This window comes from Carettochelys insculpta, chromosome 1 (assembly GCF_033958435.1).
Source record: "Carettochelys insculpta isolate YL-2023 chromosome 1, ASM3395843v1, whole genome shotgun sequence".
NCBI classification, from domain to species: domain Eukaryota; kingdom Metazoa; phylum Chordata; order Testudines; family Carettochelyidae; genus Carettochelys; species Carettochelys insculpta.
In genome coordinates, this window is record NC_134137.1 from 150,037,966 (window position 1) to 150,064,084 (window position 26,119).

Consider the following 26,119-nt stretch of genomic DNA (forward strand, 5'->3'; position numbering starts at 1 on the left):
GCCTTGTTGACACGTGGTACAACGGAGCAGAGGCTGGCACCAGGCAGTGCAGAAAAAAATAGCAAGCGTACAGACAGAACCACAAACTCCCTGCAGGGGCTATTTGAATGGGTAGAATACGCACACTGCTAAGAGCACAGAAAGAAAGAAGCAATTTCTCAGGCTGTCATACTAACGAGCCCACAGCTAAAGGCTCGCTGTTCCTGCTTAGAAATTCAGGCTCTTATGTTACTGGAGAGCAGAGCATTGACAGGGGCATTATGGGTTATATACGGGACACCTCTGGGGGTTAATGAATTCACTTTTAAGACATGGCGTTTCCACACTTGCATTTAATCAAACTTCTGAATTCAAACTTGACGCTACACCTGTCAGGTAACTGTGATTTTGTAATCTCAAGATTACTGCACCCAAAATTGAGCTAATGGTCTTTACAGTGAAGACAGTCACGTGGTTAAATCGAGCTAAATGCCTTACATTTCAATTTCATAGAATCATAGAACGCGAGGACTGGTTCTGCCAGCAGTAACGCAATTGTTCCACTAGAGTGGAGCTATTGAATTGCAGATGGCCCTAGCTCCCCCGGGCATAGTCTATTCTGTTTACTATGTTCCAGATGACTGCTACCAAAGGGATGACAGCCACAAATCATATTTCACACACAAGAAGCATTCCATGGGTTGACAGAGACATATGTCCCATCCTGTCACAGAGCTCCAGAGGCAATATGGTCTGGCTGAAGGGGAGTTCTCGTGCCTTCCCCTGGGACACAAGATAGCAGTCTACGCTAGGGCTATGTCTACACTTGCCCTTGATGGACAAAACTTTTGTTGTTCAGGACAGGTGACATGGGTGGCACAGCCTCCAGCCTGTTTGCCTTAGCCTCTGGCAGGGAACAGCAGACAGGAGGGGACTTGGAGGTGGACTATGTCGGGGACACGTCAGACGGAGCCTTCCCATTCCTATTATACCCACCACTCATGGATTCACCTGTCCCTTTTTGTGCATACAGTAACGTTCCCACATTTGCAAACTTCAGGTTCATGAATTCAAGTATTTGTGAGCCTGGGGCTCCAGGATGGGGAGCGCCCATGGCTGCTGCTTCCCTCCGGCTCCGGGGCGGGGAGTGCAAACAGCTGGGGCCCCAGGCAGGGAGTGCTGGCAGCCGCTCCCTTGCTGGGACGGTGGGCAGGAGTGCCCGCAGCCAGGGCTCCAGGTGGGGGGTGCTGGCAGCTGCAGCTTCTCCATACTTGCAAAGTCAACATTTGTGAGGGTTTGCAACACCAGACCCTCACAAATGTTGAGCCCCTCCTGTAATCCTGGTACCTGTTACCTTGTTGCTTTATTTGCAAAGCCACCAGTGTCACATTTCAGAATATAATCCAGACCAGTCAGGGACTGTGTCACCCCCTGCCTCGTAACCTTGGGTGCCCCATGGCGTCTTGCTGCTGTAATTACCAAGCTGGGCCACTCACAAACAACCTTCCAGTATTGCAGTTCACACCCAGTGCCCAACAGCTCTGACCCTAGCAGCTTGTCAGCAACTCTCCAGTCAGACTTTGGCTTTCACCAGCCTGGGTCATTACTGCAGGGTGACCCCAAAACACTCCCAGTCCTGATTTCCCCCCAGAATTTGTATTCTGCACTGTCCATCCCCCCTCCAGAGCAGGGCAGTCTGAATCTTGCAGGCCCACTCTCCCCACAAAGGGGTCAATATTCAATGGTTTGCTACATTAATGGGAATTACCAGGCAAGTCTCTTCTACCACAGCAGTGGATTAGTTTTGATTAAAAAGGAAATGAGTTTATTTAACGACAAAGCAATAGCTTTGAGTGAGTACAAGTACAAAGTATACAAGTCAGAAATTATTACAAGAGAAATAAAGATAAAATGCTTCCTAGCAGCTCAATCTTAAGGAGCTAGACTTGGTTCAAGGTAAAATCTTTCCTACAGGCTCCCAGCAACATTGCTCACTGAAAGCTCAGATCAGGACTCTCCCCAAAGTCATAGAACTGATTACTTTGTCTTCTTAGGGGAAAGAGAAAGAGAGAGATACCTTGGGGTGGCTTTGTGACTCAGTTTTATAGTTCAGTCTCATTCCGAAGTGGATTCTTCTGCACCTTACCGCTCGAAACCAAGTGTATTCAAAAATAAAGGCAACGACATGGGGCCCAGTGATGAAGGGGGCTCTGTGTCTGTCTGCTCCCCATGTATGCTGAAATGCAAATTTCATTGCCTTCTGCTATTTGCCTCCTTCTTCATGTCTCAAAAACCCTGTTTATCACTTGCATGTAACTTACACTGTCACTGTCATTTTGTTTGGGATAGACCTTCATAACACCTTTCTTCCAAGCAGGGCTTTGTGAGTTGGAACAAGTGCTAACGATAGCATACAAGGAGAATCAATAACTTTATTAATAATGTCCCTACATACATTTCACCATGATATTATTGACAAGCAAGTTATTAGTTTTCAAATGATCGCTCCCAAGCATACTTTGCACAAAGATTATGACACTAGCAGGTGTGAATACAGGTGCATTTTTAGTCACAACCAGTTGCAAGGGCATCTTTCAAATTACATAACCTTATTGAATATTGTAGTGTGATTTAACTTCACTGCCCATTTATTTAGAAGAAAGGATCCTCATGCTGTGAGTTGTGTTTCTGTTGTAAAGCATTGAGGAATTAGTCAGAATGATCCCTCGATTAATCTATAAGAAAGAGCACCTGCAATAGTTGTATTGACCTAGATACATCAGCTCGAGGATTCATCTGCGTGCATATTACTGTTCCATGTATGCATCGCATAGAAGAAAAGCATTTGGCTCATCAGCGTGAAAGGCACCTCATAAATAGAAGTTCCTGAGTTAAACAGTAACATTTACCAATTCCCATGGTTGCCATGGAATTCCTGAATTCTAGCAATGTATCCATTAAGGTGCAGGTTTCGAGCTCCCTGGCTTACAGCAATTGCTTTGTTTTCATAATATCTACCTAAATAACTACAATACTGATTTTGTCTTAATTGGTCAAGCTCAGTGGAGATGTCTTGGGGGATGTCTTTATTTTATCTGGTTGAAGCAGAATGAATATTAGAATGCCACCGCTCTGTTTCTAGGATATAATTGCTGGCCAAATGGTGGTATACGCAGGCTAACAGAATAGTGTTCTTTTTAAGGCTTCCCCTGAACTACATCCAAAAGTGAATTAAATGAGACAATGAAGCCCTTTTGGCTTATAATACTGAAATAAACAAAGGCAACAATGGAGTAGTTTTATTGGTCTAAAGAGTTAACAGTGACATCTTTCGTGCTCGGGCAATGATTAAATTGTCCAGCAGGTGGCTGGCATTCTCCAGCAGTCGCCTGCAGCTTCCATACTGTTATGGTAATCATTTAAGCAAGCTTGCTATCCTCCTGCAAAGTAGGGAGAGTGTTGACGTCCAGAGGTTTCTGCCTATAGGATCTGAGTGCTTTAAAGAGCTGTTCCCTTTCCTCACTTTTAAACGAAGCCTACAGACGCAGGTTCTGAGAACTGGAAGAGACTGGGAAATGCAGTTTGACAGCCATAATCAAAAGTTCTTGCAAAATGTAATTCATGTCATTCAGACTGAACGCTGCTCAGGAGCAGTGTGCTGAAGCTGAGAATTTAACTAGCCTGGATTCTGGAAACACTTTGTGTCTATTTGTCACTTATTTTGGCAAATGGCCTTTTTAGAACCAAATAATACTTGTCTGCAAGCCACGTGAATGACAAGGAGAAAAGTTCTCAGATCAAACTGATTCCACGTTATGGAAGGAGTTCTGTTCGGTGACTTCTTTTAAAAGACCTATCACACAGTGATATATGAGTGTAATTCTCTTCTGTTGGTTTAAAGCTAGAATTCAGCAACAAAACTCATCTCAAGAAGATTTGTGTGAGGACTTTTGAACAAGAAAATCATCTGCCAGTAGAACTGAATTCAGACAATGGCTACTGAAGAGTGTTTTCTTCTAGACTTGGAGGTGGATAACTTTATTTTTTGCAACATCTCCATGAATCAAAGTGCAAATTTTTCCATTCTGAGTGATGATTGGCTGTACCCAGGCTTCCTGTATGTCATTCCGACTATTTATGGGATCATTGTTTTGATAGGTCTTATTGGCAATATCACGTTGATTAAGATCTTTTGTACTGTGAAGTCCATGAGAAATGTCCCTAATTTGTTCATCTCCAGCCTGGCTTTGGGAGATCTACTCCTCTTAGTGACCTGTGTCCCTGTGGATGCCAGCAGGTACCTTGCAGATGAATGGCTCTTTGGCCGGGTTGGATGTAAACTTATCCCCTTTATACAACTCACTTCAGTGGGGGTGTCAGTCTTCACACTGACAGCACTCTCAGCAGACAGGTGAGCCTCCTACCGAAATCCTGAAATGTGAGCTAGACTTTTATGGACCCTCAGGCCATATCAGCTACAAATGCAGATTGGTAAAATATATGCTGTTCCCAATTTAACATAGCAGAGAAATGCAATTGCAGTTTATTTCTGGTGTTTGTGTCTCCAAGCACAAATGTTAGGGGGAAATTTTCTGAGGCCACTGAGCCTTTTTTACAAATTAGTTAACATAGAATGTTTAGTTTATGTGGAAAGAAAGAAACAAAGAAAAAAGTCTGGTGAGAAAACTATCCATTAGTGAAGGATAATTTGTCCAAAGGTGTATTCTCAAGTTTTTTAAATAAGATGATTTAGTCCCAGGTTTTCTCTAGCTCATATTTCAAGAAGTGTGAAGAGACTAAAGGAGCAATTCACCACAGGTGAAATCTTTCTCTCTGACTGCTCAGTTTTCACATAGCTGATTTCATCTGCAGCAATAGTTTATCATGTATATTCAAAATATCCAAAATTAGATGCCTGATGTTAGGGACCTAAATCCATACCAGACACCTAAGTGACCTGGTTTTCAGGGATTCTCCTATTAATAAGTTTGTCCTGCTTTCCTGGTTAGCCCTCCTGTAATCAAAGCTGGTCTGTGTTATGATTTCTGGCAAATATGTTTTTCCAGTTAGTTGTCAGTAAAAAGTAAAAATTAGCTATAACATTCTAAACATATATATAAATGTTTGACTTTGTGAAACTGCTGTTGATGTAGGAATCAAGCTGTTTTAGATTAACATAAGGCTTTTTGAATCAATTTTGCAAACTTTAATCTCTAGACATTTGAATTCTAACATTACTTCTAAGGATACAGCCTACTTTGCGATAGATTACAAGAATTCACTTGTAGTACAGCTCTTACATATACGCATGCCAGACCAAACAGCCCAGAATGTCTTATTTGTACTCTGTGCTGCATAATTGAAGTAATAGATCAATGAATAGTGCTACACCTACTTTAAGTTCTGAAATCTCATAAACAGTACCATCTCTTCCAATAAGAAAAATGGTGTCAATTTTGTTCTGCACACAAAGACATCATGAATGGTATTTTCCTGTTGATAAGGAAACCAAATATAAGCCTCTGTGCATAGGTGAATTAACAATGTAACAGTTTGATTGGGTTTTCCTTCAAACACATAAGGAATATTTTCATTTCACTGTAAAGGGAGTTTACATATTCACTCCTACAATTTCTTTGTAGCTGGAAAACAACAAAGCAAAACAAAACGAAGACACCAGTGCTAGTGTCAGTCCTAGGTAAAATATGCACCCTAATGAATCTAATACATTTCAGACCACTTGAAGAAAAAGGAAGCTAGATAACTAGCAAAACTATACTAATGCACAAGCACAGAATCCCATGCACCTGTGCTCTTACTTTCTGTGCCAGGCAACTGGGCTCTTCAGCTCTCAGAATTCTTTGGGAATGTTACAGGACAGCACTCACGATAGTATTTTTTTCTCTACAAGCCATCGGAAAACAGTATCATTCTATTGGTTTAATAGAAAACATGTCAGGAAAATTAGAGTTCGCTGAAAAGAAGAAATTACAGCAAGGGGAAGACTTTCTGCTATCTGATCACATGCTAGTAAAAGCACACAGTGCAGATGTTTTTACTGAACAGCCTGTGAACACAAGACACTGCTGGAGCAATGGAAGAGAGCAGAAAACTGCAGCCGTAGCAAGCTGTTTTCCAGAGACTGAAATGCTCTATTTCAAGCACACTTAAGCTCAGAGTCATTTGCACACTTAAGCTCAGAGTCATTTGCACATCGTGCTGTACTGAGAGGTGGAAATTGCACTGCACTGAAATTTCATTTTGGGAAAATGACTTAGGGAACTAAGGAGCCTGTCTTTCTGACGGCCATCTGCCCACTCACTGAGGTAGATTTTGAACCTCCTGTATGAGGCTGCGTCCACGAGACTGGTATGTCCCTTAATTAGAGTGAAGAAACTTAAATTCTGTGCATCACCCAGCAACCGTTTCTTTGTTTCATTCACAAAGATTTTTATTTGGGCTATTGTCAGTGCTACTGGAACACCATTGCAAAACAACAGGGGGTCATATTGGCCAGTTTGCATATGCTAACCCATCTAAAGTTTAATTTCTGGAGACTGTCAGCTTATGCTCTAGAATTCAATTTCAAACGTGCAGAATCATTAAAACAAAACAACAACAACAACAAACCTCTCTAGCCCTCCTGGGTGCAAAGAAAGAAAGAAAGAAAGCTGGAAAGAAAGAAAGTGTGCGCCATCTGTAAGCCAATGCTGTGATCTCTGCCTGAACCAGCAGCCAGTCTGAGACAGTAGTTCTGAGGGGTACGAATTTTGTTATTCATCACAGTGAAGTTTACCACTGAAGCCCAATGCATCCAATTTGCTTGTTAACTATTTCAGTATTTATCAAAGAATACAAGGAAGGACTAGGAGGGTCACAGTTCTGAAGAACTTCTCGGTCTACTCTGAGAGGCATCCCAACCCCATTGATTTAGCTTAGTCCATGACACTCAGCTGGGCACCTGAGCCCCTTCAAGGAGAAGCACGGCCCAAGGATCCCACCAAGGCTTGCCAGCCATGCTAGAGACAAGCAAGTCTGAGGGACGCATCCAGATATCTGAGTGTCAGTACGGGGAGCTCAGGAGACTCTGAATGCCACTACCCCATTATACCCCAGCTGTGGAGCTCCAAAGTGTGAACAGATGCACAGTCTGTGCAAGGGGCAGCCCCTTTCTATGGCTCTAGTGGAGGGGGCTTGTCACAGCACCACAAGCTTCTTTTTTCCAATTCACATTTTGCATAATAGGCAGGCCTGCTGACAAGGGCGGGGTGGAGGGGCAAAGGATGGAATTGCCCTGGGAGTCCAGCAAGGGGAGCTACTGCGGAAGCACTGGTGGCAGGAGACCTGGGCATCTCTGAATCGCTGACAGAACACCAAGCTGTGGTGCCTGTGGGTGCTGAGGGCTGGTTGCCCCACCCTGTCCCTTCTGCCCAAGGCCCTGTCCCTTCTAGGGGCTCAGAACTCACCTCCTCCCACATGCATCTTGCCCCAGGGCCCAAGGTGGCTGTTGGTCCTGCTGATAAGAGTAAACTCAGGCCTAGTGTTTCTCAGAATAAGCGAAGTTGCTCAGTGTGTCGAGAGAAAAAATACCACAGATTGAACCTCTCTCGTCCAGCACCCTCAGGATGTGACCAGTGATGGAGGAGAGAATTTGCCAGATGATGGGAGATCAATGTTGTCTAGCACATTATCCACACTTCCACGGTTCGCTGGGCTCTCAGAAGACAGTTGGGGTATATTACAGCTAAATAACAGCACAGAACACTGAGAGCCAGGACTGGCAGTTGGAAACAAACTATATGGGACCACAGGAAACTTGGTCACACCCGTGATAAGCAGTCATCTGGCTAACTCACATCATTCCGGATTATGGATGTTGCCAAATGAGAGAGTTCTGGATTAGAGAGATTCAACCTGTATTACTATTGCTTACTGAAGTTTTGCCTAGAAGCCCCTATTAGGGATCAGAGCTCCATTTCACTAGCCACTGTCAGATCATAATAATAAATATAAACTGGGTCTACACGACAGAGTTCTGTCGACAGAAGAGGCCTTCTGTCAACAAAACTAGGGAGCATTCACACTGGAAATGCGTTCTGCAGGGAATCTGTCGACAGAATTCAGCAGTTTTCCCCACAGAGTTCTGTCTTGACCGTAGAAGGCACAGCGCTTCTGTCAACAGATTCTGTCAACAAAAAAATGGCGTAGATGTTCTGGGGGGCCCCTCTGTCGACAGAGAGGGCTTCTGGTTCATTGGGTAGCTCTATTTGCAAAGCTTCCAATTGGCGGTTCTGTTGACAGAGGGCTGGGCAGTCTGGCTGCTCTCTGGTGACAGAGGGTGTTGACAGGGGGAGCCTGTATTAGGTTTAGACGTGGTCTGCGGACAGAGATTCGGTTGGGAAATATCTGTTGACAGTGACTTCTGTGGACAGAACTCTGTAGTGTAGACACAAATGTAGCGTCCCTGCCCAGTCTTATCTTGCAAACTAAGCATAAAGTGACAGAGGGTGGATAGAATCAAGAAACAGATTGGAGGTGAGGAAGGAGTGACGTGAGTGTGACAGGATAATAAGCAGCTGTCACATCACCCTGTTTTGTAGGCATCATGGCACAGATGAGTTTTAAGGAGACTGCAAAAAGGATTGCAGATTTTTTTGTGGAGGATGCAGTCCTGCTCTGGGATTTACATTGAGCTAATATGACATGCAAATCTCGGCAAAGGAATAAATAGGGGATCTCAGATGTTTGACCAGTGAGCCACCACACTGTTTTAAGTTGCTTCTAGAAGACAATCCAGAAGAGTTACAGAAAACATAATCAGCCTGAATACCACTGAGAACTTCATGTATTTATTTACTTTACTGATTTTCTCTCAATTTCCAAACACACTGGTCCTATCAGCCAGGAGAGGTTTGATGAAAGCAAAATGTAGAAATGGCCGTGAAGGTCTGGAGGAATGCAGTTTCACGGAGTCACCACCCAATCTGAATAAGTTGATATATGAAATGTTCAAAGGATGTATTCAAACCCATTCTCCTGAGTGCCTTCATCGGAAATTCTGATAAATGACCACTACCACTCAGATGCCTCCCCATTTTAGAGCTCTTCTCTGCTCTCACCTATGCTGCTACTTCTGAGCTGCTTCATACAGCTTTCAGCAGGAAAAAGCTCAGGATGGAATAATTGAATGAGTCAATTTAACACACTCTGTGCTCAGAGGAAGAGCGCATGTCAATCAGCAGCATAGTGCAGCACTTGGCAATAAATAACATTTTAACCTGGGAAGCACTACCCCTACACACATGCACACACACACACACACACACACATTTTTTTGCTACCTGCCATGTTACGTGGCTATTTAACAACAGTAAGAATGATGGAAACTACAGCAATGAAATGTGACTTTTTCCAACTTTTTTCATGAATAGAAAATTAAAGGCTATGTTTCATGTGCAAATGTTCACACTACTCTGGTTTTGTGAAGTTAGCTTTAACATCAGTTAATCTGTAGTCTCATCACCTCATGTAATCATTCTCATGTCTTTCCACTCTGTTGAAAAATCCATTCTACTGGTCTCCTGTCAGATCTGGAATCTTTTAGAAATTCAAAAAATGTCACTGCAATGAGTTGTCAGTGAAGCGATTTAAATGCTGAAAAGTTATTTGAACTGATTTGGAGGCATTTGTATTGCGTTTTGGCATGCAAGGTCCATTTGTTTTATATTTTCTTCAGTCACATTCTCCCCTTTGAGCATTTGCTAAGAAAGTTCTCTGGGACACTGGTATGAAGTTTATGACCTGTAAGCCGCTTGTTTGTTCACTGGGATGAGCAGAACTTCTCTGTTGTATGATCAGTTGTGACAGGCCACAGAGAAAAGCAGATCAGTAGTGTAAGAAGCAGAACATTTGAGGAATAAGCACAAGACTGGAAGCAAGGGATTCTTGCTTGCTAATAATAGGTCTGATAAGCTGCGTCTACAAGGGCAGCTGCTGTTGACAGAACAGCCCTTTTGTCGACAAAACTCCAGAGTGTCTGCCTGGGTAAAGTGCTCTGTGCAGAGTTTGTTGACAACACTCAGCTGTTCATTCGGCAGCATTATTCCTGTTCCTGATCAGGAATAGCTCCTCTGATGACTGTGTTTTGTTGACAGAGTGCTCATGTAGACACTCCTGTCCACAGAGCAGAGTGCTCTTTCAATCTGCTTCTATGGCTGTGTCTACACTAGCCCAAAACTTCGAAATGGCTATACAAATCTACTGATAGGAATAAGGGGATTTCGAAGTTGGTGGGTTCCTTTCAAAAAGGAGCCTCGTCTGGATGAACTGCATGGCTGCAAGCTGCATCAATTTCCAAGTGTCGCGGCTGCCAGCATTCTAATGAGGTGCTGAATATATATTTCAGCGCTTCATTAGTAAACTTCAAAATGGCCACCATTTCGATGTTTTGGGCTAGTGTAGACACGGCCTATGTGTATATGGAATCTGTCGACAGAGGTACTGCAACTTCTGTAGACAAAGGCTGCCCATGTAGATGTAACCATACAGATGTCCATTGTGCAAATAATTACCTTACTAAATCTTTCAGTGGTAGTTTTCCCGGGTGTAAAAAAGGGAATGTTTGCAAATTAGGGTGTGAATGCCAAACTTCACTAACATTCACACAAACCCCTCCAATGATTTGCATTGCAGTGATTTACAGCTTAATTAGACAATTGAATTGTTGCTTGCAAAACTAACACCAGGACACATTTCTGAGCTGTTTCTCCCACAGGAGAAGCTTGGGGTCGGGGGAGGTCTGAAAAACCTTTGTTCCTCCCTCCCCAAAATGAATTGGTTAAAAGTGGGTATGGCCTAAAGCAGGGGTTCTCTTTTGGAGCCACCTCTACTATAAAAACTCCATGACCCAGAGGGATGGGGAGCCGCTGGGCTTCAGTTGTGGGGCGAGAGGGGGCTCCAGGCTTCAGCTATATGTGGGGAGGGTTAGGATGGAGGACTCAGGAATTTAGCTCCACAGAGTAGGAGGGGTTAAGCTTTAGCCCTGCAGGGAGTCTGGTCTTCCGACATATAGAGAGGTTTCTTCTGGGACTCAGGGCACCAGGGCTTCAGCCTCAAGGGGCAGCTTCTGCCAGGGCTCAGGGCTCCAGGCTCAGGACTTCTGCCCAGCAGGACACTGGTGGTCAGGGCTTCTGCCCTGAAGGAGGTTTAAGCTGGGGTATGGGGTGCCAGGGTTCAGACTTCAGCCCCATGGGGTGCTGGATCTGGGCTTTAACCCCATAAGCAAGGGCTCAGGTCTTTTGACCCACACGATGCTGGGGCTTGGGACTCTGACCTTCAGTTGCCAGGGCTTGGGACTCCCAACACCCCTGCTTGGTGGATTCCCTGAAATGATTTGGAGTCTTCCAGTAGGCCATGGAGCCCAGGTTGAGAACCACTGCCATAAAGGTTCATCTCACAAACTATCCGTTAAACTCTTAGGCCTGTCGTGTGAATAGTAGTGTGATCAGAGTAGACAGGAATCAGTTAAATATGGGCTTGGGGAAAACAGGATGAGATGGGTCATGCTACTTACATTTTACTGTTTATTTACTCTTTATATTATGGCAAATCCAAGAGGCCCCAATCAGGGCCATAAACCCATTGTGCTAGGTTTTGTACAAACCAATAGTAAATTCTTTATCCTCGACTTTAAAATCAAGACACTACGTGTGAATGGGAAAACAAGTGAGGGAGGGAGCACAAAGACAGGGTAATGAAAATATGAACACGGCGTCATGTTGATTATCTTGTGCACACATCTGCTCATCTGAGCTAGGCATAAGCACGAAATGGTATATCCAGTACAGTTTGGCTTTGTATCTACCTGGACAGCTTCTGGTTTCTTGTGAGCTCTGTGGGGCTGTAGAGGCAGATAGGAAAGTGTTCAAAGGTGTAGAGTATCTGAAGTTGTGCTTCGTGACCTATCAGGCAGCATTGTTCAATACAAAAGACCAGGGAAGTGGCTGTGTGGTGGGAGAAAGGTCAAAGAGGATGTGTGCGTTTTCAAAAGTTTGTGAATAAACCCTTTTGTAGGGAGGCCACTCATCTGGGTTATTGTTCGCTCCTGGCCAAAGACAGGAGTTTTTGTGCTACTGTTTATTAAATCCCACACAAGGGCTGATGCTGAGTTGCTCTGCTTGGGCGTGTGCTTCACACGGCCATGTGGCAAGAGCACACGTGTGATGCTAACCCATCCAGAGAAGTCAAAACTGACTGTGTAGGAGATGTTTCATGAACTAAGAAAAAAAGCCAATTCACTTAATTGTCCTTGTCACTGGGTGTTCCTCTGTTGGTTTGTATCTGTAGTTTCCCCTCAGATCGTGAGGCGGACAGGTATTTTATATTTTGTATTGGAATGAGCTGGGCTGCCAAGCACTGAATACATGCACTCCATTTTCCACAGAGACTGTTAAAACCAATATCAAGGTTTGCGTATAGTGAGTTACAATCCAAGCCTTTCATCTTCCCACAGTCGCACCGTAATCTTGTTTTCAAACAACAACGGCGAAAGAAATGTAGCTGCACTGAGTTTGCAAATGACGTATTTATTTTAAGCATTCTAGGGTAGTGGTTTTCGACTGTTTTTCATTGGCGGACCCCTAAAAATGTCAAAGAGAATTGCAGACCCCTTTGGAAATCTTAGACGTAGTCTGTGGACCAGGGCTTCATGGACCACAGGCTGAAAAGCATTGTCCTAGGTTATCAAGGGGCTAATATTTAAGACTGCAGTGCTGTGTGCCACTCACTTCTTTCAGAAAACTGCATAATTACAGACTACAACAGCATGTGAGACACTAATGTTCAGGAGGTATGAATATACAGTGAGGAGCTAGACCAGGGGTCAGCAATCTTTCTGAGGCACAAATTCAACCTTTTGACCTCTGTGTATGATCCAAGTGCCAGTGATACTCTTTCAAGTCACTAATAGGCCTACTTACAACAGCTGCATTAATAAATAAATGAAGATGTAGAGCTTTACCGGTTAGCTGTGGTAGGTAGCATTGTCTGGTCTTTTGTTAAGCCACTTGCCGCATGGCTTCGAGCAAGCTTGAGGCTGCCTGGGGGAGGAGGGGAGCCAATGAAAATTGGCTTGTGTGCCACTCCTGGCACCTGTGCTGGGGGTTGGTGATCCCTGGGCTAGTCCTACAACGGTAACTCAGGATCACCACTGTAATGTCTAACTTTAGGTGCCCTGACATTGAGTGGAATCCGCAGCCTTCACATGGGTGCCCAGATTCTGCATACAACGTGTGGGGAGAGTTAGGTACCTAAAACTCTAAATTCACAAAACCCAGCAAGCTAAGTGAGGAGCTATCTTAAAATAACCAATAGGAAGGTGGCCTCAAAGGGACTTGGGCAGCTTTCTTTGCTTGGGATTCACAACCGGGAGCCCACTCCTGAAATTGTATGAATAATATCAGAAGAAAGGGTAATGCCTGAAGAGCCATTCAGCTGTCCAATTTTATTACTAATGGAATATAGTGTCCAAAGCGGGATTAAAATAAAACCTGCCACAGTGAAATAAAACCATAGGATGATTTACATTTCTCTCAACTGCGGGGGGGAGGGATAGCTCAGTCATTTCGGCATTAGCCCGCCCCCCCAGCCAGGGTTGTGAACTCAATCCTTGAGGGGGCCATTTAGGGGTCTGTGGTAAACTGGTTTACGGGAAAAAAATTACAAAAAAAAGGATGGTGCTTGGCATTACCAACAGGGCAGGGGACGCTCTGCAGTCCCTTCCAGCTCTATGAGATGTGTATCTCTACATATATTCAGATTGGATTTCCAAACTACTGATTTAAAGGTTTGATCTTTTGTAGCTGAAAAAAGTTTGATATTATTTTAGCATGGGTTGTAAAACTTTGATATGCATGTGTATTCTGAATCTATTCCAGGCAATCTAGCAATAACACTTCATAAGTTATGTATTGTTTCCAGGGTACTAAATCACTGTTTTCAGATAATTTGCTTGTTGTGCTATAATTTTCTATTCAGTAATCAGAAGCTTTTTAGAAAAGTCTGAGTAAACCATGTTCTGAAAAAGCAAAACATTGCTTGTTCAAGCACATGAAAATTTACCAAATGGTTGCCTCACAATTGCTGAACGTTAACCCTTCCCATTCAGAAAAGAAAATCTCAATCTGCTGAATGGCTTCAGGTCAGACCAGCTCTCACTGAATTGAATGAAAAGTCTTTACTGTAATGGGAGTTGGATTGGGCCCTTTATGAATTCTTTCCTCATGACTGCTTTTGAATAGTTCTTACTGTGCTGCAGGCACGGTACACATGTAGATATGCATATCTCTTTTGCTTGGTGTACAAAATCTTACATCCTGTATTGCTTTCCACTGCGTCAACATAATACAAACCCTTAGAGCAACTGTGATTTTCGTTTGCATTAGCTCAGCTCCCTTGTCCATCTGCACCAAGAGAAAGAGTGCAAAGAGCATGAACTTTCTTGGTATCTTGATTACAGCACCAATTAAAGCAGATGGCTTAAATACGGCGGACCCAATTCCACTATCACAAATGCATACACGTCCCTTTTCAGTCAATAGGACCTGTGAATGAAAAGTTACAAAATGGCCACTTATTCCTCCCACTGGCTTTTAAAGGGGTTCTGCCTTTTCCAGGAAAATTTTAACTGAGAATCTATCCAGCAGGCAGCCTGTGATCATACCTAAAGCACATGAGTTAGGTAGGTGAGAACCCATCTTCCCCTGGTTTATGGGTCTCAAAACGGCATGAATTACACAGGAGGTAATCCTCCAGACCCCTCACCTGAGGCACCAGTGGACATTCCCAGAAGCAGAAAGTTTGGCACTGAGGGAGGTCTTACCCATGAAAACTTAAGTGCTGAGTGAATGTAGGCACCTACACAGCTCTGTGGCTCTCACTGGAACTGTAAAATTTGGCCTTGTGCACCTAACTCTGAGACCCTGCATCAGGGCTTTAAATTCTACTGTGATGAGGGAGGCATGAGAATCCATGTGAAACAGAACAGAGTGTAGCTGAAAGTCATAAGAATGTTATCATGAAAGATGGCCGTGCATCAATATATACAAACATATGGATGTATCCTGAGCAATGGACAAGCACCGTCATGTTTTTCTTTGAAAAGTGGTTTTAAAAATTACAGGGGGTCCATTGGGTTGCTTTTCACTGATTCCATATCAGATCTGCATATTTTACAAGTAAAAAAAAATGTTTCTTTTTTTTTTTCTAAATGTCATCCTTGCACACTCAGGCTGGGATTTTAAATTAACCTGTATTTTTCTTCTAATTTTTTATCACCACTAACCAAGATTCTTCCAGCTTAATCAGGCCATTAGCTAAACAAGAAAGGATCTCTCCTACCCCCTAGACTTGTTCATTTTACAGTTATTTCTAGATACTTGCAGATCCACTTTCAACCATGAAGAATGCAGGATCTGGACTTTCAGGGTGTGGCTTGGATTGTTAATTGTCATTTGAGTGACTGTGGTGCTTGTGCACCGTACCATACAGGCTGACTAAAGCAGAGTGCAGGCCTCCATAGTTAGGAAGTGTAGGAGTCCAGAGCTAGGGCAGTGCCTGTAACTCCGGAGGGGACCGCAGCCACACCAGCGGTCCTGAGAGGCCCCACCCTTGGCTCAGGGCGGCACAGCAACAAAAAGGGTTGCAACACAGGCCCAGCCCTTCCTTCAGGGTGGCACAGCAGTTCACAGTTTAGAGTACAAGCCCGGCACAGCCCTCAGTCCAGGGCGGGCAGCAGTTCACAGTTTAGAGTACAAGCCCGGCACAGCCCTCAGTCCAGGGCGGGCAGCAGTTCACATGGGTTTGGAGCACAAGCCCAGCCTCAGTTTGGGGCGGGGCAGCAGGACAAGGGTTTGGAGCACAAGCCGAACAAGGGCTTACCCTGTGAAGGAGGTGGGTAGGGGGTCGCAGGCCTTCCCACTCCAGTGCGACCCGGCCTGGGGCCCTGTGGGTCGCTTACACGCGACCACGGCGGTGGGGATCCAGGTCACAACACACCGCCATGGGTTCTGGGGCAGCGTTCCCCGGGCCACTTCCTACCTCCACCTCCGCTGGGGGAAGGTCACAGTCCATCTGGTCAGGGGGTCCCGCGGGGTCGGCGTCCTCTAAATCTTCTACCTTTGTGGGCTCCGGCCAGTCGCTCATGTCCACATCATTGGGGTAGTCCGGCAGCGGTAGCCCAGTGGGCCTGAGGCAATCCTGGGCGTGGGGGCTTCAGGGGCCCACCGGAGCTCCGGGGCAGGCCGCTCCTGGGGCCTCGTGGTCACTGGCCCTTGTCGGGCTGGCAGGGCCCAGGGTTTCCTCCAAGGCAGGGGTCCTCCACCGGCGCGAGGGTCCTGGCAGGTCTGGGAAGTCCAGGTAGTCCTCCTGGGGCATCTGGATCCGTGGTCGCTCTGGGCCGCTGGGGGCTTGCTCCTCCGGCCCAGCCAGGCGGCGACAAGCCCTCTGCCCCTGGCGCCGGGGAGCTCACGCAGGCCCTCCCTCCCTGCCTGGAGGCCCAGTCTTTAATGGGTCCCAAGCCCTGCCCTTGGCCCTTTTGGCTCTAGGCCCCACCCTCTGAGGGGCGGGCCACTGGTGTTCTGGCTCCGGGCCCGCCCACCAGGGCTTCTGCGCAGCCTCCTCTGCCTCTGAGTCAGCGGGAGGCCACAGTGGCTCACTACAGGAAGTGTGAGAACAGGAGCAGTGAAAAATTCTCCACTGCCCCACCAGTACCTACAGACAGTTCTAGAGCAGAACACGCCCAAGAGCAGAAGGCCATTTTTGACCCAAGGCTCATTCAATTATTGGCCTTGGAGCTCAGACTGCCATAATTGCTAAGACTTCCATATGGTATGATGTGTTTAAATATACAGATATGACACTTACTGGGGGACCTGGACAGAGACCACAAACCTCACTGCATAAAACAGTTGTCAAAAGACAAACCATGAAACCCTGGCTTCTTTGAAGTCAATAGTGTTTTCCATGTTGTTCAGTGGGAACAGTATTTCGTCCAAGGACTGTTGATTGACAATCACCAGTAGACAAAAGGGGCACCATTTAGGGGGTACAAGGAGGGGCTAACCTCCTGCCCCCTTTCCATACAGGAAGCATGCTGTCCCATGTGGAGCTCTTAACAGAAGCACAGCATGAGTGGGGAATATGGGTTTGCAAAGGAGAAGTGCTGCTCTCAGCCTGTGCCCCAGGGTAGGGAGCCAGTATTTTGTTTAATACTAACAGAGAGAAAGCCGTGCTAGTCTTTATACTATGAAAACAAAAAAGCAGTCCAGTAGCACTTCAAAGACTAACAAATAATTTATTAGGTGATGAGCTTTCTTGGGACAGACCCACTTCTTCAGACCGTTACCATACCAGAACAGACTCAATATTTCAGGCACAGAGAACCAAAAATAGTAATCAAGGTGGACAAATCAGAAAAATTATTATTAAGGTGAGCAAATCAGAGAGCAGAGGGGCAGAAGAAGGGCGGGGGAAGTCAAGAATTAGATAAAGTATGTAAAAGAGCCCTCACAATGAGCTAGAAAACTGCCATCCCAGTTCAAACCACATGTTAATGTGTCAAATTTGACTATAAAAGAGAGTTCATCAGCCTTTCTTTCCAAAGAGCTGTGAAAAGTCCTTTTCAGTAAAACAGACATTCAGGTCATTAACAGAATGGCCCACTCCATTAAAGTGCTGACTGACAAGTTCGTGGATCAGGAGTGTTTTTATGTCTGTTTTATGCCTATGAGAGTTTATGTCTATGAGAGTTTGAAGTCTGAAAACAACTTGACAGGGCCAGACAAATACCCAGAGACCAGCTGCTCCAAGATAGTCCCAAAAAAGCCAATAACAGAACACCACTGGTCATTACCTACAGCCTCCAACTCAAACCACTGCAACACATTATTAAAGACCTACAACCTATCCTTAATCACGATGCCACACTCCAGGAGGCCCTAGGTGACAGGCCTGTTCTCTCCTACAGACAAACTTCCCGACCTTATGAGGATTCTCACCAACAGCCACAGTCTATACCACAGGAATACCAATCCTAGAACTTTTCCTCGCAACAAGGCCCGTTGCTAACTTTGTCCACATATCTATTCTAGAGATACCATCACTGGACCTAACCAGCTTATTCACAGAATCACGGGCTCATTCTCATGTTCCTCAACTAACATCATATATGCCCACATGTGCCAACAATGCCTACATGCTTTGTATATTGGACAGACTTCAAACTCTCTTAGACAAAGAGTTAATGGCCATAAAACAGACATAAAAACACTCCTGATTCACAAACCTGTCAGCCAGCTCTTTCATGGAGTGGGCCATTCTGTTAATAACCTGAATGTCTGTGTTTTACTGAAAAGTAATTTTCACAGCTGTTTGGAAAGAGAGGCTCCTGAATTCTCTTTTATATTCAAATTTGACACATTAACACGTGGTTTGAACTGGGATGACAATTTTCTAGCTCATTATAGGGGCTCTTTTACATACTTTGCTTTATCTAATTCTTGACTTTCCCCCACCCCCCGTCCTTCTGCCCCTCTGCTTTCTGATTTGCTCACCTTAATAATAATTTTTCTGATTTGTCAACCTTGATTACTATTTTTGGTTCTCTGTGCCTTTAATATTGAGTCTGTTCTGGTCTGGCTATGGTCTGAAGAAGTGGGTCTGTCCCACGAAAGCTCATCACCTAATAAATTATTTTGTTAGTCTTTAAAGTGCTACTGGACTGCTTTTTTGTTTTCATAGTATTTTATTTACAATCAGAGATAGATGATTAAGATAGAAAAGGGGTGATGCTTACATTAAAGGTCTGGAAGTCCTTAGATGAACCTGTAAAACAGGAATCCCTTTGTGACAGGCTGAAAGTATCATATGGAAAAAATGCAGCCAAGCCTTCCGGGTCAAGGTTACATTGAAAAACGGGAGATTTGAGGGGAGTAGATGAAAAGAAGATTCAGAGAAGTTCCCACACTACTTTATGGTACATATGTGGCTCCACCACCATTGGGTTTGAACACCTCAGAATGTCTAACCTATTATTCCTCACAGCTTCTCTGAGACACAGCGGTGTGTTAGCTCCATTGTGCAGGTGGGGTACTGAGGCACAGAAAGACCAAGACTCAGATTTTCAAAGGTATTTAGGCATCCAATGAGATTTTCAAAAGCATCTAAAAGGTGAGGTGCTTTGTAATCCCCACGAAATGTTTAGCTGCATATTTGGGTGCCAAAATATCTTTAAAACCCTCTCCCTAAGGCACCAGCCTAAGGTAATACAGGAAGTTCCAGATGGAAGTAGAACCCAGGTCTCTCCGGGCTAGCTCGCCACAGGTACTGGCCTTCTTCTTTCTCTGAGGGATGGGGTGGGGGATTTCCATCCTCTCTCCACCCCATCCCCCAATTCTCTGCCCTCACTCTACCTCTTCTTGCCTACTTTGCCCCTTCCCCAGTTGTGCCCTGCCTTTGCTCTGCTTCTTCCCACCCCTGCCCGGCTCCACTATCTCCCCCAACACCTCCCTGTCCCCACTGAACCTCTGATCAAGAGGTGGCTGGTGGGTGCTGAGCACCCAATATTTTTCCTATGGGTCCTTCAGCCCCAGAGCACCCATGGAGCTGGAGCACATGTAGCTCCCTGTCCTCTGGACCAACCTACTGTCTGCTGTGAGCTGCAGACTAAGAGGACTCTGACAGGTGGGAGCAAAACCAAGAAGGCCAATTGTCTGAGACTGCAGCAGTGGGTCCCAGGCGATGTGGAAGGATGTCATGGCTGATGGCATGAAGAGCCGTACAGGGGTCAGGAAGGAGAAAGCAAGAAAGAGAGTCAGAAGACAGTAGATCACTTCACCGAAGAGGGAGCAAGACTTGTTGGCAACTCTGGAAGGCGCACCCTTGGCTCAAGTGCCCCGCCAGCAGTTGGCCTGGGCATTGAAAGAAGGTGTGGAGCCAAGTCTGGAAGGGGGAAGAGGAGGTCAAAAGAGCAATGCAGCACCCCCGCTGACCGGGAGCGTATCCGTCGTCGGCAGAAGCAGGTGCTCCCTTCTCAATCTCCGGGAACAGCGTTAACGAGCCAGAGACTCCCTGTCCCTCTGATTCGCTCAGCTGCTGCCCCAGAAGCCACAACCAGGTGGGAGGGAGCCCACCGCCCCTGCAGGCAGGAACTATCTCAGGCAGCTGTTGTGCTGCACTGTACGGCGTGTGGGAGAGCAGTGGAACACGCCAGAACAAAAGGAGTACAGTGCTCCAGAGTCCCCTGCCCCCACCCTCCAGGAAACATGGGTTGGGGAGGGGATAGAAAGAGTGCAAGGGGCCTAGGCTAGAGGTGGGAGGAGCCATACAGGGAGGGCTCATGCCCACCTCTTAGCTGGTGTTACTCCTCCCTTTCCCAGTCCCAACCCCAGGACTGGGAGGCACCAGTCATTAATGTTTTTGGTATATTTTCTTCTGAGTTTGAGAAAATGGAAAATAAGGAAGTGTCATAGCAGACAGATGTGTTTGTGCCTCAAATTCTTCCAAAAGACCAAGCTGAGCTGGTGGACCTGCCCTCTCTCCGCTTGCATGAATTTCGAATTATGCCTCGTTTCCTAGGAATGTAATTCCTGCACAAGTCGAGGGTCTACTGTACCATCGCCAGCAGCTCCTCCTCAACGCTACATGTAAACCTGTCTAGATTCGTAATGTTTGCACTACTGATCTCAGGAACTACAACCGAAAATGCATGCACTCAGTGATACAACCATGGTGCTACTGTTACTAAATGAGGCAAGTTTACACTGCCTGTTATGGGTTGCCACAGCTTTAAGGTGCCATCTGATGTCTGGGACACCACTGAGCCTGCCAGTTTTGACAGCGTGTGCACTCTTTCACCTTGTTTGTCTGAGCCAGGCTCTTTAGTCCACGTGCAAAATGCACTTTTTCAAATTCCTTTGGAAAGAACGCGACACTTCTTCTGGAGGCCCCTCTTCCTCTCCCAAATGAGGGAGAGCACCTTCCTCTGAAAGATTTTTTCAGAAGAAAAGTATGTGTAGACACTCTGCCCATTTCTGCACAGACCATTTCCTTTAGAAGTGGCATGCTAACATAGGGAGTGAAAGATGCTAACGAGGCGTGGACACAAATTCCCCACGCCTCATTAGCATAGCATCACATGATTTGGAGTCTGGAAGACAGTTCTTCTGGCTCCAAAATGCCGTGTAGAAGTGCAGCCGCCAGGGGGACTTCTGGAAGGAAGTCCTTCTTCCGGAAGCCCCTTTGTGAGTCGTCTGTTCAAAGAGACATGAAACGGAAAGGAAAGGAAAGGCTGCCTGGGGCACCATCTTCCTCACCACATCCAGAATTACCTCCCTTAAACAAATGACAGAAACCAGGACAAATGGGGCTAAATGGATTTAAATCCTGAGGGAAAACATCATGTCTTGCCTCAGATTAGGCACCTTAGTTTGTTTTGCAATGGATGGAACAGCCATAGGTAACACTTCAGTAAAAACAGAAAACACCCAGTCTTGAAACATCTTATTCCTTGCTGTGGAATAAAAACTGTCCCTGAATCCTCTACAGTTAAAGAAATCTGGGCACTCATACACTGGGGATAAATCCTCAGTTGGTGTAAATTGGCTTAACTCTGTAAAAGAGCACAATGGAGCTAAGCCAATTTACACCAGCTGTTGAGGAACAGAGTGCCTGGTGTGAAGATTTGTTATAATGAGTGCTTTTAGAGAACAGAATGTGTGGTGCTTTTTTCTTATGATACAACTATTAGTCTGTTTATGTTTGTAGATGTGGCACTAGTGCTGTTTGTGTGACATTAGCTAATATTTGTGTTGCTGAAGCTGCAATGTACATTAGTGTGTGGGGGAGGTTGTTATTGGTAGCATTTGCACATATAGGTATAATAACACAATTTCCCAATATTTTCTGTGACATGTTAACCTCAATAGGGAAAAAAAAAAACTTGCCGCATGTATCCCTTGTCTATAGCATTTATAAGAACTGTAGCGTGGTTTTAATGACTGTAGCAACAGGAAATAATTATCCAATCATCTCAGTCAGACCAGCCAGATGCATGTGACCAAAGGCTGGCTTGGATTCCAACCCTCCAGGAGGGTGGTGTCTTTAGCAACGAAAGATTCATTTTTAAGGGAAGATTACATTGTGTGACGAAAGCTCCAGGAATACATCAACCAAAACTGATAGCCCTAGTCACGAGGCACAAAGAGATCTAAGCACTGTGGTGTCCTCCAAGGTTTGTCTTCTATTCTTCTCCTGCCACATTTTTTTTAGTTCAACTTCACAAGAGCAAATATTAACCAATCAAACAGCACATTGGAGGGAGTCAGTGGCCACTGCTCATGAGAAGGGGTGAGAGTAGGAAGTGCTCTCAGTGAAACACGACTTAGTGCTGTGCGTTTAGTGATTATCCTGATTCTGAGGCTCTGGCAGGCAGGCAGGGGTGGTAGGTTTACATACATTTTGGTAGTGCCCAGAAGGCCCAGAGGCCAACCCCTCTCCCACCCACTCTTCCCTGCTTTGGGAAGGAGTTGGGATGTGGAGGGTTAGGAGATGGGCTCTCGGAGGTTGTTTGGGGGCAAGAGGAGGTCTGGGGTACAAGCCCTGGGAGGGAGTTTGGGTGCTGGGACCAGGGTCTGAGCTGAGGAGGGTTGGGGTGCAGACTCTGGGAAGAAGTTCAGGTGTATGTGGAGGGCTGGGATGCAGACTCTGGGATGAAGTTAGGTGCTGGGTGTTGTTTGCAGGCTCTGGGCTTGGACAGGAGGGTGGAGTGCAGACTCTGCAAATTTTAGGGCAGGAGGGGGTGAGGGATCTGGGATGGATTCCAGCTGCTAGATGTAGGATCTGGCCTGGAGCAGAGTGGGGTTAAGACTCTGGGATGGAGTTTGGAGGCTGGGGGGTCAGGGTGTAAGATCTGGGGTTGAGTGGGATATACAAGAAGGTGTGGGGGGGTGGATGCCGCACTTAGAGTTTCTGGAAGAGGCTCCAAGGGGCCCTGGGGTTTCTGTGTGCTTCCCTCGCACTCCTCTCCCCTTGGACATAGGGATGTACAGGAAAGCTGTCATGCAATGTGAGTGGCTCGAAATAAACTGTTCTGGCCCTGTTGCACTGCTGGGGGTGGCAGTGGGGCCAAGAGATGCTAGGGGCAGCAGCCAGAGCTGCGGTATATATGGAGGGGAGTGCAGGGCAGTGGCTGGGGGATGCATGGGAGGGGCCTGTGTGGGGGTGTCAGGTAGGGTAGGGTGAAAGACCCAGCTCCAAAATTTGGTGGAACAGGGCCCCCAGGCCAGGAATATTCCAGACGCTGGTGCACCACTGGCCCATATATCTTGCTGCCTTCGATGGCACAGGGACTCCACTTGTTCAGGTTTCACTGGGCATTAGAACAGCCATATTGGGTCAGACTAAAGCTCCGGCTAAACCAGTGTCCTGTCTTCCAACAGTGGCCAGTGCCAGGTGCCCCAGAGGGAGGGAGCAGAGCAGGTAGTCATCAAGTGGGCCATTCCCAGCTCCTGACAAACACCTAGGCCATGTCTACACTAGGCCAAAACTTCAAAATGGCTGTGCAAATGGCCATTTCAAAGATTACTAATGAAGCGCTGAAGTACATATTAATCGCCTCATTAGCAGGCGGGCAGCCGCAGCACTTTGAAATTGCCATGGCTCGCTGCCCTGCGGCTCGTCCGGAGAGGGGTCCTTTTTGAGAGGACCCCACCTACTTCGAAACCCCCTTGTTCCCGTCAGCAGATGGAGGAGGAGGTTTCTCAATGCCTGTTAGCCAGCACGGGCAGGAATGGAGTCTGTAGCCTGTTTGTCAGGAACGGTGTCTCTACAGCTACGTCTACACAAGCCCAAAACTTCGAAACAGCCGTGCGATGGAGGAGAGGGGGCTAATTCATGGAGGAGAGGAGAGGGATAAGGGGATCAGCAGGTGGAATAAGGGGATTTTGAAGTTGGTGGGGTCCTTTCAAAAAGGACCCCTGTCTGGACGAGCCACACGGCAGCGAGCCACGGTAATTTCATAGTGTCACAGCCACCCGCATGCTAATGAGGTGCTGAATATGTATTTCAGCGCTTCATTAGTAATCTTCGAAATGGTCATTTGCATGGCCATTGCAAAGTTTTGGACTAGTGTAGACGTAGCCCTAGAGATGCCATTCCTGACAAACAGGCTAGATACACCATTCCTGCCCGTGCTGGCTAACAGGCATTGAGAAACCTCCCCCAGGACTTTATCTTGCTCTTTTTTGGATTCTTGCCTAGTTCAAAGCTGAGAGAAACTCATCTTCCATAATTCTGTGTGACAGAAGCTTATGGGCATTTAGCCGCAGTGGGCTGGTTCATGTGACTTGGCTAGGGAAAACTGGGTGCAGTTCACAGGACAAGATTAAAAGGCACCATGCGGACCTTCCGAGGAGCTATTGCAAAAACCTGACCAGTCCCATGGCACAGGTTAGAATAACCATGCTCTAAGCCATGCTGGCGGCCTGCCGCCCTCCCAGGCTGTCCGAGCAGCCAGAGATTGAAGCTGTTGTGGCACCTCTTTGCCTTCCTACCGGGTGCCCTGCTAGGCAGGGGGAATCATAAAACAGCTGAGCACCTAGCCCTATATATTTATGACTGACTTCTTTCCCAGCTTAAACTGCACGTGATGCTGTAAGAAAGGGTTTTCAGAGAATACTTGATTTTGTTTAAAGCCTCATCTGTGATTTCTTTGTATAGGCAGAGAATAGGATCCTGAGGCACACAGAACTCAGGCAGCCATCCTGTATATGAGGTCACTAGTGCTTCTGTGTAATTCTCTGCCTAACACATGCAATTGGTGTAAAGAAGTTGCTTCTGTTCAGACTTGCATAGGTCAATCCCATTCATATTTCCAATTGAATCAGCAATCCAGGCTTTTGCATCTGTGTAGCCTGACAACTTGGGGTGCTTGCCAATGACTAGCAGTTATTTTGTGACTGAGTCTTTCAGAGGTACTTTCTTCTTTCTAAATGTTGGTCTTTGTGGTGGCACGTGAATCATCTCTTGCTCTTTTGTCCTTTGTGGGAATTTCTTTCCATGTTTTACATCTGAAAAATATCAGTATTGCATAACAGTTAGGGATACTGAGTTTGAGAGCAAAGTGAGGCAGCAGCACAAGGGAGAGGTAGCTAGGTTTGCTACTGAGAGGTAAAGGAAGCTGTGTGATGCACATCACACGCTGCCATCGAGTTGTGGAGGTTTGCACGTGTTTATGTCATGCGAGGTTCAGGCCCTTAGTCTCACTGTGTGGATAGCAGAGAACACATTGTTTTAGGAGCTTTGTTTAGGCCCTGCTTCAGCTGGGTACTTAAGCTCATGGCTAACTGTCAGTATCTCTGTTCAAGTTCTGTTGGAAGTTCTGTGACCCAGGAATCTCCTGGTACCAACTGGCAAGGAGCACAGAATGGGTGCTGCTGGGTTGCAGGAACCTTCTGAGTCTCGTATTTACAGTCTAGCTCGCCCGTGGAGAGACAAGTGAGTTCTCCAATAAAAGCCTGTGTCACTCTGCTCATCACAATCGTTACGAAACATTTGTACAAATCCTGTGATAGGACTGATGTAACTATACTGAAAATATCTTCTCAAAGTCTGTCTCTAGGTCTCCAGGAAGAGCAAAAAAACAGTTTTTCTGTCAGACAAGAAATGCTTATCTGGCTGCACAGACTTTACATTGACTATTGTTTAGGGCACAATGGGCCATCGCCCTGAACTCAGTCAAATAGGGAGGCTGTGAGCACCCCCAGGAAGGAAAGGAATGAAGAGGAAGAGAAAACCAGCAGGTGACTCGGGGCATGGGGTGTTCTTGGAGGTGGAGTGTGAGGGGAAGCAGAACCCTGTCTCAGGGGACACACCAAAAGATTAGTGCTACTACTATTGAGGAGACAGAGAAGACACCCTGTCAGCCTTCTGTGAAGAAGTAAGCAGGCAAGTTTGCTTCATGGAAAAGGGGTCTCACGCAGGCATGATTGAAAATGCTGGAGAGAGCTGTGGGTGAGAAATTTCTATAGGCGCTAGGTTAACGTGTTAAATAGTAGCAAAGAGATAGCCATGTTAGTCTATATTCTAT

General features: G+C 46.0%; 1 protein-coding gene across 1 annotated transcript in view; it reads left to right on the top strand.

Annotated features, from left to right (window-relative positions):
• The first annotated feature begins 3,971 nt into the window (after window positions 1–3,971).
• The window catches only part of GRPR (gastrin releasing peptide receptor), a 34,675-nt gene continuing 12,527 nt past the window's right edge, over window positions 3,972–26,119 (top strand). The window contains exon 1 of the mRNA XM_074983358.1: window positions 3,972–4,390. Coding sequence (XP_074839459.1) covers window positions 3,972–4,390 — 419 coding nt within the window. The remainder of the gene's footprint in view (window positions 4,391–26,119) is intronic.